At 41.3% G+C, this 14604-nt stretch overlaps 1 protein-coding gene across 1 annotated transcript; it reads left to right on the top strand.

The window, feature by feature from the left end:
- Nucleotides 1–12952: 12952 nt before the first annotated feature.
- On the top strand, nucleotides 12953–13908 carry LOC123732907 (gastrula zinc finger protein XlCGF17.1-like; the record flags this gene model as incomplete). The annotated part of the gene is made up of 1 exon (XM_045712232.1): nucleotides 12953–13908. A coding segment is annotated over one exon (909 nt), but the record flags the coding sequence as incomplete, so codon positions are not given.
- Nucleotides 13909–14604: the final 696 nt, after the last annotated feature.

The raw sequence follows: 14604 nt of genomic DNA, 5'->3' as shown, positions 1-14604 counted from the left end.
GATTTCAACATGATATGGATATTAGCTTCAGGGGGAAAATCCAGGCTCTGAAATGGAAGAGTTACTATTTATGTGATTTAACAAAAAGTGACTAACAAAAAAAGAGTTGTGTAACACTTACCAACGTACACTTGAATCAAAATGCAACACTTCAAAATGTAGCTAGCTGTTTTCTACAAATTGTCCTCTAACCAGTGATGTACACATTATTCCCAGATTCCGTGTGGTTTTTGAGCTGTTAGTTTTAACAGGACGTGCAACCTCATCTCCCTCCTCTCGCACAAATGATTTTAGCATGATATCGATGAGTGATGACAAATAAGTGTTGTGTTCCTTTGTTTAGCGACCCCTACATTTAAATGCATCACTCCAAAATGTAGCTGACTGTCTTCTGCAGGTTGTCCTCTAACCAGTGAGGTAAAATATATCTCCCATTTCCATGTGTTTTTTTTTGTTGTGTTAGTTTCAACAGCATGTACAACCTGATTTCCCCCCTAATCGATATCAGTGATTTATTGCTACTTGTCAAAACAACAGCGTTTCTGGTGCTTGTGCAGTTTATAAGGTGCTTGTTTAAAAAAAATACAAGTAATATGATTATTGTGGCAGATGTTTGTGTATATAGTATGACCCATTTTATGTTTAGGTTTTCAATATATCCAAAACTGTTTCTGCATATTGGTTATTGATTTGTACACGTTAAAACTGTGTTTTAACATTTGGCTATCACACCTAGCAACATTTAATTGAAAATACTTTGAAAAAAGGACAATGCAACCAAATATTTCATATTTACATTTCATGTAACATTTAGTAATCATAATTATTTATGCAACCAACTGACAATTTTTGGGTACAATTATATTGACATTGTTGCCCTGCTTTTAGAATATCAGGGTTCATTCTCAGATGTGCCTACCCAAATGTACTAGAGCATGACATTGGGGACTGGGCCCCGATCCAACAACATGCCTATCTAGTGAACCCTGAAAAGAGAGAGAAGCTCTGCAGTGAGGTGGAAAGTTACTACGGATATTGCAGGAGTTTCCTCTTGAAATCAGACATGTCCATGATAAGGACAACTTGGTTGCTGATTGTCTCAAGGGTGGGCAGTCAAAAAGATGTGTTTAGTGTTTAGCCAGTGCGTTACCATGGATCACAATTTATTTTGACTGCATGTATTAGAGATGAGTTTTGTTTGGGCTCGTTCCAAGGGGACAAGAGTTCTAGAAGCTAGTGAGTTTTAGCATTCTATAGTAAGAGAAAAATGAGAAAAAAAATATTTCAATTGTATATTATTATTTTGAAATAAGTGTGTTTTTCTTGTTTTTAATTGTTGACAGGAGGTGAAGCATTTTAGTTGATTTTAATATGAAATGGAAGTTGTTTTCTGTTGGTGGTGAGCAAACTTGTCTCACAAAAATATAGGATATATTTGTTGTCTTAAGGGGGAAGGTGTTACAGGCTTTGGTTTTTCCATTTATGTTGTGAGGTTGGACTTTAGCACGTCTAGCTCGTTAGCACGTCTAGCTCGTTAGCACGTCTAGCTCGTTAGCACGTCTAGCTCGTTAGCACGTATAGCTCGTTAGCACTGTGAGGGAAATTTCTATTAAACCTTACTCATGCTGGTGTAGTCAAATATAATTCTTTAAGCCGAGGCATTGGGCTTGAGATTGTTCAAGAACCTAACTCCTATAACATAGAAAAGTGTGTTGATAGAGGCCTGTTCTAACTGTTCTGGGTGTGTAGAATGAACCCATGATGTTCTAACTGTTCTGGGTGTGTAGAATGAACCCATGATGTTCTAACTGTTGTGGGTGTGTAGAATGAACCCATGATGTTCTAACTGTTCTGGGTGTGTAGAATGAACCCATGATGTTCTAACTGTTGTGGGTGTGTAGAATGAACCCATGATGTTCTAACTTCTGGGTGTGTAGAATGAACCCATGATGTTCTAACTGTTCTGGGTGTGTAGAATGAACCCATGATGTTCTAACTGTTCTGGGTGTGTAGAATGAACCCATGATGTTCTAACTGTTCTGGGTGTGTAGAATGAACCCATGATGTTCTAACTGTTCTGGGTGTGTAGAATGAACCCATGATGTTCTAACTGTTGTGGGTGTGTAGAATGAACCCATGATGTTCTAACTGTTGTGGGTGTGTAGAATGAACCCATGATGTTCTAACTGTTCAGGGTGTGTAGAATGAACCCATGATGTTCTAACTGTTGTGGGTGTGTAGAATGAACCCATGATGTTCTAACTGTTCTGGGTGTGTAGAATGAACCCATGATGTTCTAACTGTTCTGGGTGTGTAGAATGAACCCATGATGTTCTAACTGTTCTGGGTGTGTAGAATGAACCCATGATGTTCTAACTGTTCTGGGTGTGTAGAATGAACCCATGATGTTCTAACTGTTCTGGGTGTGTAGAATGAACCCATGATGTTCTAACTGTTGTGGGTGTGTAGAATGAACCCATGATGTTCTAACTTCTGGGTGTGTAGAATGAACCCATGATGTTCTAACTGTTCTGGGTGTGTAGAATGAACCCATGATGTTCTAACTGTTCTGGGTGTGTAGAATGAACCCATGATGTTCTAACTGTTCAGGGTGTGTAGAATGAACCCATGATGTTCTAACTGTTGTGGGTGTGTAGAATGAACCCATGATGTTCTAACTGTTGTGGGTGTGTAGAATGAACCCATGATGTTCTAACTGTTGTGGGTGTGTAGAATGAACCCATGATGTTCTAACTGTTCTGGGTGTGTAGAATGAACCCATGATGTTCTAACTGTTCTGGGTGTGTAGAATGAACCCATGATGTTCTAACTGTTCAGGGTGTGTAGAATGAACCCATGATGTTCTAACTGTTCTGGGTGTGTAGAATGAACCCATGATGTTCTAACTGTTCAGGGTGTGTAGAATGAATATGAAGAAGAATATGAGTAAAACATGACATATTATTTCCTAACCATTCACAATGCTGGCTGAGGTACGAGTAAAACATGACATATTATTTCCTAACCATTCACAATGCTGGCTGAGGTACGAGTAAAACATGACATATTATTTCCTAACCATTCACAATGCTGGCTGAGGTACGAGTAAAACATGACATATTATTTCCTAACCATTCACAATGCTGGCTGAGGTACGAGTAAAACATGACATATTATTTCATAATTGTCAAAAAATCCCCACTCCTTAATCAACTGGTCTCTCTCTGTTTAACCAGAATAACAGGAGTTGTGTCCTTTAAGCTGTTAGACTGTTAGTCCATAATCAACTAGTCTCTCACTGAGACAGCTTTGATGGCCCAATAAAAAAAACAGTAAGTTTCTGCCAGCCAATGTGATAATTCCAGTACAGTACATGTGTAGAAGGATAATTCCATTACAGTACATGTGTAAAAGGATAATTCCAGTACAGTACATGTGTAAAGGGTGTTGAGGGATAATTCCAGTACAGTACATGTGTAAAAGGATAATTCCAGTGCAGTACATGTGTAAATGGTGTAGAGGGATAATTCCAGTGCAGTACATGTGTAGAGGGATAATTCCAGTGCAGTACATGTGTAAAAGGATAATTCCAGTGCAGTACATGTGTAAAGGGTGTTGAGGGATAATTCCAGTGCACCGGTTATTGACTGGAGACTTAAAATGCTGAAAACAGGTCCCTAGTGGAATGACAACAACATGGCTGCTTGTTAAAGAAGAGATGGAGAGAGAGAGACAGATAACCATATATATTGCACATGGACCGTAAGAGGTCCTGAATGTATTGAAATGCCTGGAGGGGATGTGTTAATTCATAACCCATCATTTATACCTGTTAATTCATAACCCATCATTTATACCTGTTAATTCATAACCCATCATTTATACCTGTTAATTCATAACCCATCATTTATACCTGTTAGTTCATAACCCATCATTTATACCTGTTAGTTCATAACCCATCATTTATACCTGTTAATTCATAACCCATTATTTATACCTGTTAATTCATAACCCATCATTTATACCTGTTAATTCATAACCCATCATTTATACCTGTTAGTTCATAACCCATCATTTATACCTGTTAGTTCATAACCCATCATTTATACCTGTTAATTCATAACCCATCATTTATACCTGTTAGTTCATAACCCATCATTTATACCTGTTAATTCATAACCCATCATTTATACCTGTTAGTTCATAACCCATCATTTATACCTGTTAGTTCATAACCCATCATTTATACCTGTTAGTTCATAACCCATCATTTATACCTGTTAATTCATAACCCATCATTTATACCTGTTAGTTCATAACCCATCATTTATACCTATTAGTTCATAACCCATCATTTATACCTGTTAGTTCATAACCCATCATTTATACCTGTTAGTTCATAACCCATCATTTATACCTGTTAATTCAGGGGTGGTTCAGGCAGGCTGGCCCGCTCCCTGACCATACTCGGCAGGAACTAATGGGGATCCATAATAAACCCCAGGAAGAGTAGCTGCTGCCTTGGCAGGAACTAATGGGGATCCATAATAAACCCCATGAAGAGTAGCTGCTGCCTTGGCAGGAACTAATGGGGATCCATAATAAATTCAAATACTTTATCAATATATTTGTGTCTCTTTACTCTTTCATTCTAAAATGCTAATTAGCATCAAAGTAGATGACATGCAAGACAACAAATCCCTGCAAGCTCCTGCATGTCATCTCTAGCCAACACCTTTCACAGAACAGTTCACTGAATTGTCCATTGAAATACATTTTGACAATTTAATCATTGCTACATTAAGGCCTGATTGGTGGAGTGCTGTAGAGATGGTTGTCCTTCTCAAAGGTTCTCCCTTCTCCAGAGAGTAACTCTGGAGCTCTGTCAGAGTGAACATCGGGTTCTTGTTTACCTCCTGACCAAGGCCCTTCTCCCCCGATTTCTTAGTTTGTCCAGGCGGCCAGCTCTAGGAAGAGTCTTGGTGGTTCCAAACTTCTTCCATTTAAGAATGATGGAGGCCACTGTGTTCTTGGGGACCTTCAATGCTGCAGACATTTTTTGCTACCTTTCCCCAGATCTGTGCCTCGACACTATCCTGTCTCAGATCTCTATGGACAATTCCTTTGACCTCATGGCTTGGTTTTTGCTCTGACATGCACTGTAAACTGTGGGACCTTATATAGACAGGTGTGTGCCTTTCCAAATCATGTCTAATCAATTGAATTTACCACAAGTCGACTCCAATCAAGTTGTAGAAACATCTCAAGGATGATCAATGGAATCAGGATGCATCTGAGCTCAATTTTGAGTCTCATTGCAAAGGATCTGAATACTTAAGTTAATCAATTTGCAAAAATGTCAAACTGTTTTTGGTTTGTCATTATGGGGTATTTTGTGTAGATTGATGAGGGGGGAAAATTATACAATTTTAGAATAAGGCTGTAACGTAACAAAATGTTGAAAAAGTGAAGGGGTCGGAATACTTAACGAATGCTCTGTATACCACTGGCAGGGCTTTCTACCTCTGGCAGTGTTTTCTACCGCTGGGAGTGTTTTCTACCACTGGCAGTTTTGTACACAGTCATGTGATACGTGGTATAGAAAAGTCCAATCTTAGGAGAGTACATGGAGAGTACACGCACTATACAGTGTGTCTGCAGGTGTCTATCTGTCAAAACCACTGATACAGGAGCCCCTCCACCCTCTGGTGGGATGGATCATGTCTACAGAGAAACCTAGATTCAAATACTTAGATGTTTGTTTATTGGGTATATGTTGTGAAATAGTTAGATATTACTTGATAGATATTACTGCACTGTCGCAGCTAGAAACACAAGCATTTCGCTACACCCACAATAATATCTGCTAAACATGTGTATGTGACCAATAAAATGTGATTTGATTTGAAATAAACGTCCTATTTAACAAAGGTGCTTTTGGCTGGAGTCAAAATGACTCCAAAGGATTTGAATTAAAAGTCAATTTTGATAAAGAAACACTAAACCATGATTTATATATATTAAAAACAAGTTGTTTGACAAAAGTCATAAAAAATTGGAATAATTGAATGAACCACATTTTGGCTATGATCAAAGATATGCCTCTGGGGTCAAAATGATCCATGTCAGAAGTATGGTTCAATGAAAATATGTAGTGGGTGTAAAGTTTGTATTAAATTCTCACTCATTAAAAACGAATCAAACAACACATGCTTCTCTTTGACCGATTTAATATAATAATCAACTTTTCTGAAATAAATGAAAAATAAACGTTTGGTTCCTCAACTGCGTTGCCCACTCCAGTCAGCAGATGGCGATGTGCGTCTTTTAGGTTCAGGCGATGCTGCCAGTGTGACGTATAATCTAGTGGACGGGACGCTCCTTCAACAACAACAGCTAGTCAGACACCTCGGTAGCTTTCTAGCAAACATAGCTACAACATTCACGCTCTTTACACTGGTTTGGTGTATATTTGTCGCTGTGTATTAAACACACTTCTGTCGTATGTACTTGTTGGCCCATTTAATTATATATTTACGTTGTTTGTCAGCTAGCTGGTTTGCTAAGTTAGCTTAGAACTAGGCTAGTCGCTAATGCTAGCTAGCTAACATCTCCGACCATGAGTTCACTAAGCTACTCTCCTGCTAAAGAAGAGGAGGTCTGCTGGACGGAGAAAGAAGCTCTAGTGAAAGAAGAGAAGAATGTTACAATACAAAAACAAGTAGAGGGTGAGGCTGTTACCGTGAAAGAAGAAGAGAAAGACGTTAAAGTGAAAGAAGAGGAAGACACGTTCAGAGTGAAAGAGGAGGAGGATGTTACAGTAAAAGAAGAGGAGGAAGAGAAAGAGGAGGATGCAGTTTTTGGAGTGAAAGAGGAGGAGGGGGAGATGACTGTCACATTAGAAGAAGAAGTGGAGGTTGGAGATCTGTTTAACACCAGTAAGTACCGTCTCTGCAGTTGTTGAACCAATATGCAGTAAAGGGGTTCTACACTTTAATGTTGTTCTGTAGGAATGGCTGAAGCTACACTGTAACGTGTAGAACATCAAGAGTGGACCATCAACAAAACGTTAACAATTGATCAAATGCATCCAATGACAATGCCTGAAATACTGTAGTCCTCAATATCTCCGATTAGATTAGCCCAAGATGTTCTCTTAAAGGGGCAATCAGCAGTTGTTACATCCATTTGGGGACTTATACATTAATGATATGTACCCATCTGTTTCTTGAATAAATCACTTATAAATGCCTCATGAGCTTAGTTGAACTGTCGAACCCCCATCAGAACCCAAAATATAAGCTTCTTTTACTCCAATGTTTGTCAGTAAATATAAACAAACACTGTATATCCTCAAAACATGGTTAAAACTAGAATGTTGATATCATGGATGGTTGCATTTCTCCAGCCCCATCCCTCAGCTTTTTACCGAAACGGGCAGGGAGTACGCTTTGTTATTGTTTCTACTGCTGATTGCTGCCCCGTTACTCCTCAAGGTCCAAGTACTGTATGTTATTTTCAGAGGTAGACTGGCTCTGTTCAGGTAAAATAGTCAAATATTCCATCGATTCTCAATTGCGATACGTTTCTAGAAGCATAAATCGCTGTACTTTCATATCAATTCAGAGTAATTTCACACAATATTTAAATATCACATCAAAATAATTTCACATAATACTTTCCGGACTAGTCTCCCAGTCCCTGCTGCTGAAAAACATCCCCACAGCATGATGCTGCCACCACCATGCTTCACCGTAGGGATAGTGCCAGGTTTCCTCCAGATGTGACTCTTGGCAGTCAGGCCAATGAGTTCAATCTTGGTTTCATCAAGTCAGAGAATCTTGTTTCTCATGGTCTTAGAGTCTTAAGGTGCCTTTTGTCAAACTCCAAGAGGGCTGTCATATGCTTTATACTGAGGAGTGGCTTCTGTCTGGCCACTCTACCATAAAGGTCTGATTGGTGGACTGCTGCAGAGATGGTTGTCCTTCTGGATGGTTCTCCCATCTCCACAGAGGAACTCTGGAGCTCTGTCAGAGTGACCATCAGGTTTTTGGTCACCTCCCTGACCAAGGCCCTTCTCCCCCAATTGCTCAGTTTGGCCGGGTGACCAGCTCTAGGAAGAGTATTCCATTTATGAATGATGGAGGCCACTGTGTTCTTGGGGACCTTCAATGCTGCAGAATTATTTTTTTGGTACCCATCCCCAGATCTGTGCCTCGACACAATCCTGTCTCGGAGCTCTACGGACAATTCCTTCGACCTCATGGCTTGGTTTTTTGCTCTAACATGCACTGTCAACTGTGGGACCTTATATAGACAGGTGTGTGCCTTTCCAAATCATATCCAATCAATTGAATTTACCACAGGTGGACTCCGAACAAGTTGTAGATACATCTCAAGGATGATTAATGGAAACAAGATGCACATGAAAGCAATTTTGAGTCTCATAGCAAAGGGTCTGAATACTTAAGTAAATAAGGTATTTTTTGTTTTTTACTTGTTTTAACTTTGTCATTATGTCATTATGGGCTATTGATGACACCCCTCAGATACAAGAGCCTAACCATCAGAAAAAAACCTCTTCCTTAGCCTACTCCTCCCGCTGCTGCTTGCCTTCGTAAATTCTGATGTTATGCTCCTATAGTTTCTGGTGATGGTGATGCATTGTGCCCTCTGGAGAGCCTTTTTTCGGTTATGGGCAGAGCAGCTGCCATACCAGGCGTTTGATACAGCCCGACAGGATGCTCTCGATTGTGCATCTGTAAAAGTTTGTGAGTGTTTTTGGTGACAAGCCGACCATTACACTGGATAATCACAGCTAGCTAGCTGCTACCGAGTGGCCCAGCCTCGAAGCTAGCCTTGAGCCAGGCCCATCTCCCGGCCTGCTCAGTGGACCCTATGATCACTCAGCTACACAGCTGATGCCTCCCAGACTCTTCACTAAGACGACTAGAAGCCACTACATCACCGGATTCCTGCCGTAAGCTCTGGACCTTTGCACCAGATGGCTATAGTGGATAATTCCCTTGTCCCGAAGCTAGCACCAGTTAGCCTCGAGCCAGGTGCTTCTCCCGGCCGATCCATCACGACTGGTCTGCCGACGTAATTCCGTCCGATGTGCCCTCCACCGGCCTTTGCCAGACGTCGGTGACGCCCTTGTGCCGAAGTTAGCACCAGTTAGCTTCGAGCCAGGCGCATCTCCCAGCTAGCGTAGTAACGACTATCTACCGGCTTCCCTGTTTCGTATATTCCTGTTCACTGGACCCTATGATCACTTGGCTACATAGCTGATGCCTGCCGGATTGTTCATTAATCACGGGTCTCCATTTTGTTTATTTTGTTTATCTGTCGGCCACAGCCTCGAACTCAGGCCCTGTGTGTAGTTAACTGACCCTTTCTGCCCATTCATCGCCATTTTACCTGTTATTGTCTTAGCTGATTAACTGTTGTCTTACCCGTTGTTGTCTTAGCTAGCTCTCCCAATCAACACCTGTGATTGCTTTATGCCTCGCTTTATGTCTCTCTAATGGCAATATGCCTTGTATACTGTTGTTTAGGGTAGTTATCATTGTTTTATTTTACTGCGGAGCCCCTAGTCCCACTCAACATGCCTCAGAGAACTCTTTTGTCCCACCTCCCACACATGCGGTGACCTCACCTAGCATAACTGGTGCCTCCAGAGATGCAACCTCTTTTATCGTCACTCAACGCCTAGGTTTACCTCCACTGTACCCGCACCCTACCATACCCCTGTCTGTACATTAGGCCTTGAATCTATACTACCCAGAATTCTGCTCCTTTTATTCTCTGTTCACAACGCACTAGACGAGCAGTTCTGATAGCCTTTAGCCATACCCTCATCCTACTCCTCTGTTCCTCGGGTGATGTAGAGGTTAGCCCAGGCCCTGTGTGTCCCCAGGCGCTCTCATTTGTTGACTTCTGTAACCGTAAAAGCCTTGGTTTCATGCATGTTAACATCAGAAGCCTCCTCCCTAAGTTTGTTTGACTCACTGCTTTAGCACACTCCGCCAACCTTGATGTCCTTGCCGTGTCTGAATCCTGGCTTTGGAAGGCCACCAAAATTCTGAAATTTCCATCCCCAACTACAACATTTTCCGTCAAGATAGAACTGCCAAAGGGGGAGGAGTTGCAATCTACTGCAGAGATAGCTTGCAAAGTTCTGTCATACTTTCCAGGTCTATGCCCAAACAGTTCGAGCTTCTAATTTTAAAAATGAATCTCTCCAGAAACAAGTCTCTCACTGTTGCCGGCTGTTATAGACCCACCTCAGCTCCCAGCTGTGCCCTGGACACCATATGTGAATCGATTGCCCCCATCTATCTTCAGAGTTCGTTCTGTTAGGTGACCTAAACTGGGATATGCTTAACACCCCTGCCGTCCTACAATCCAAGCTAGATGCCCTCAATCTCACACAAATTATCAAGGAACCCACCAGGTACAACCCTAAATCCGTTAACATGGGCATCCTCATAGATATTATCCTGACCAACTTGCCCTCCAAATACACCTCTGCTGTTTTCAATCAGGATCTAAGCGATCACTGCCTCATTGCCTGCATTTGTTATGTGTTCGTGGTCAAACGACCACCCCTCATCACTGTTAAACACTCCTGCGAGCAGGCCTTTCTAATCGACCTGGCCCGGGTATCCTGGAAGGACATTGACCTCATCCCATCAGTATAGGATGCCTGGTTGTTCTTTAAAAGTAATTTCCTAACTAAGCATTTTTTTAAATTAGCATGCCCCTTTAAAAAAATGTAGAACTAAGAACAGATATAGCCCTTGGTTCACTCCAGACCTGACTGCCCTCGACCATTACAAAAACATCCTCTGGCGTACTGCACTAGCATCGAATAGTCCCCGCGATATGCAATTTTTCAGATAAGTCGGGAACCAATACACACAGTCAGTTAGGAAAGCAAAGGCTAGCTTTTTCAAACAGAAATTTGCATCCTGTAGCTCTAACTCCAAAACGTTTTGGGACACTGTAAAGACCATGGAGAATAAGAGCACCTCCTCCCAGCTGCCCACTGTACTGAGGCTAGGAAACACTGTCACCACCGATAAATCCACGATAATGGAGAATTTCAATAAGCTTTTCTCTACGGCTGGAGATGCTTTCCTCCTGGCTACCCCAACCCCGGCCAACAGCTCCCCACCCCCCATAGCTACTTGCCCAAGCCTCCCCAGCTTCCCCTTCACCCAAATCCAGATAGCTGATGTTCTGAATGAGTTGCAAAACCTGGACCCCTACAAATCAGCTGGGCTAAACAATCTGGACACTCTCTTTCTAAAGTTATCCGCCGCCAGTGGCAACCCGTATTACTAGTCTGTTCAACCTCTCTTTCGTATTGTCCGAGATTCCTAAAGATTGGAAAGCTTCCGCGGTCATCCCCCTCTTCAAAGGGGGTGACACTCTAGACCCAAACTGTTTCAGACCTATATCCATCCTGTCCTGCCTTTCTAAAGTCTTCGAAAGCCAAGTTAACAAACAGATCACTGACCATTTTGAATCCCACCGTATCTTCTCCGCTGTGCAATCCGGTTTCCGAGCTGATCACGGGTGCACCTCAGCCACGCTCAAGGTACTAAACGATATCATAACCGCCATCGATAAAAGACAGTACTGTGCAGCCGTTTTCATCAACCTGGCCAAGGCTTTCGACTCTGTCAATCACCGTATTCTTATCGGCAGACTCAACAGCCTTGGTTTCTCAAATGACTGACTCGCCTGGTTCACCAACTGCTTCTCAGACAGAGTTCAGTGTGTTCCTTGATGGACAGGCTATTGTACAACACACAGAGCTATTTTCCTTTATTTGTTGTTAGGTGAAGTTATGGGTCCTACAGTAGGTCTATGTTGTTGTTAGGTGAAGTTATAGGTCCTACAGTAGGTCTATGTTGTTGTTAGGTGAAGTTATGGGTCCTACAGTAGGGCTATGTTATTGTTAGGTGAAGTTATGGGTCCTACAGTAGGGCTATGTTATTGTTAGGTGAAGTTATGGGTCCTACAGTAGGTCTATGTTGTTGTTAGGTGAAGTTATGGGTCCTACAGTAGGTCTATGTTATTGTTATGGGTCCTACAGTAGGTTTATGTTATTGTTATGGATCCTAGAGGACACTATGTATGTCATGCAACAACAACCAAAGTGCTTCTTCGTTCATTACATAGGTATATTTGTTGTTAGGTGAAGTTATGGGCCAATTTGGCAAACAGTGTACAAACCCTCATTGTCAGGCTGATGGAAAAGCCAAAGAGCATTTTACTGGTTGAAGTGTTTTTTAAATACAAAGAGGTTGATTTGCAATGATGACACTAACATTATATTAAGCAGGACATTCAAACGAGCCTTACAATTATAATCCAAAGTAGTGTGAAATGCACTCATAAGCAACCTGGAAATGGAGGTTACTCCCCTGAGTTTTCCCCCATTCACATTCAGAATACATTGTGAAAAACTAAAATCTTTTCTCACCATTTTTGCTCCTGGCAGATATACTACATCCATAACTATCGGTTTCCTCATTAGCAGGGAGGAGTTTCTACAACCAAATTGCATGTGCATCGCCCTCGTGCCGCAATTTTATTAAACACAGAAAGGGGCCTATATTGGAGACCAAAGGTCGTCTGGCACACTGCTTATAGTTTCAACAACATGAGTAACTTATTTATCGTCTTAGATGTTACTACTAATGTGAAAACAAGACAAAATATGACTGTTCTTGCTCATTTTAAGACAAATGTCAAATAATCATTACATTCATTACAGACGTCAATTGTTGTAGAACATCATGGCTACGCTGTTGGCATCACCTTTTACAGTGGATTACCGCTGTTGTTGGCTTTTAACCATCTGTCTGACTTTGTTGTTCACACAGGAGAGAGACGTGACTATCGTGGATCCTCTGGGGAGCCTCAACAACCTCATGATGCTGACAAGGCAGAGAAGAGTCTCTCCACATTAGCACACCTCAAGAAACACCAGCAGAGATCCACAGGGAAGAAACCTCACTGCTGCTCTGACTGTGGGAAAAGATTCACCACCTCATCAGGCATGAAAATTCATCAGAGAATCCACACAGGAGAGAAACCTTATAGCTGTGGTCAATGTGGGAAGAGTTTTGATACATCTAGCCATCTTACTGTACACCAAAGAACACACACAGGAGAGAAACCGTATAGCTGTACTCAATGTGGGAAGAGCTTTAGTCATTCAAACAGCCTGATATCACACCAGAGAACACACACAGGAGAGAAACCTTATAGCTGTGATGAATGTGGGAATAGTTTTACAACATTGCGTAATCTGACTCTTCACCAGAGAATACACACAGGAGAGAAACCTTATAGCTGTACTCAATGTGGGAAGAGTTTTACTCAATCACCCAGCCTGATATCACACCAGAGAAACCACACAGGAGAGAAACCTTTTAACTGTGCTCAATGTGGGAAGAGTTTTACTAGGTCAACTGGCCTGATATCACACCAGAGAACACACACAGGAGAGAAACCTTATAGCTGTGATGAATGTGGGAAGAGTTTTGTTACATCTAACAGTCTGACTAAACACCGGAGAACACACACAGGAGAGAAGCTGTATAGCTGTGCTCAATGTGGGAAGAGCTTTACTGAGTCTAGCTGTCTGACTAGACACCAGAGAACACACACAGGAGAGAAGCCTTTTAGCTGTAATCAATGTGGGAAGAGTTTTACTACGTCTAGCAAGCGGACTACACACCATATAACACATACAGGAGAAACCTCAGCTGTGATCAGTGTGACCAGAGATAATCTGATAAAATACCTCAATGAATTAATGTCAAATGTTTTAACATTGTAGAAGGAGTATTTAATGATCTCACAATGTAGAATGTTTTAATATTTATTGTAGGAGTAATTTAATGATGTCACAATGTAGAATCCTAAACGTTTGTCCCCTGTTCTATTGATTTCAACATGATATGGATATTAGCCTCAGGGGGAAAATCCAGGCTCTGAATTGGAAGAGTTACTATTTATGAGATTTAACAAAAAGTGACAAACAGAAAAATAGTTGTGTTACACTTACCGCATTGGCAACCCAATTGAATCAAAATGCAACACTTCAAAATGTAGCGAGCTGTTTTCTACAAATTGTCCTCTAACCAGTGATGTACACATTATTCCCAGATTTCGTGTGGTTTTTGAGCTGTTAGTTTAACAGGACGTGCAACCTCATCTCCCCCTTTTTCGCGCAATTGATTTCAACATGATATCAATGAGTGATGACAAATAAGTGTTGTGTTCCTTTGTTTAGCGACCCCTACATTTAAATGCATCACTCCAAAATGTAGCTGACTGTCTTCTGCTGGTTGTCCTCTAATCAGTGAGATAAAATATATCTCCCATTTCCATGTGTTTTTTTAGTTTCAACAGCACGTACAACCTGATTTCCCCCCTAATCGATATCAGTGATTTATTGCTACTTGTCAAAACAACAGTGTTTCTGGTGCTTGTGCAGTTTATAAGGTGCTTGTTTTAAAATATCCAAGTAATATGAGTATTGTGGCAGATGTTTGTGTACATAGCACATTTTATGTTTAG

Source organism: Salmo salar, chromosome ssa02 (genome assembly GCF_905237065.1).
Source record: "Salmo salar chromosome ssa02, Ssal_v3.1, whole genome shotgun sequence".
Classification (NCBI taxonomy): Eukaryota; Metazoa; Chordata; class Actinopteri; order Salmoniformes; family Salmonidae; genus Salmo; species Salmo salar.
Note: the sequence above shows the minus strand (reverse complement) of the source record. Positions and strands in the feature narration are given on the sequence as shown.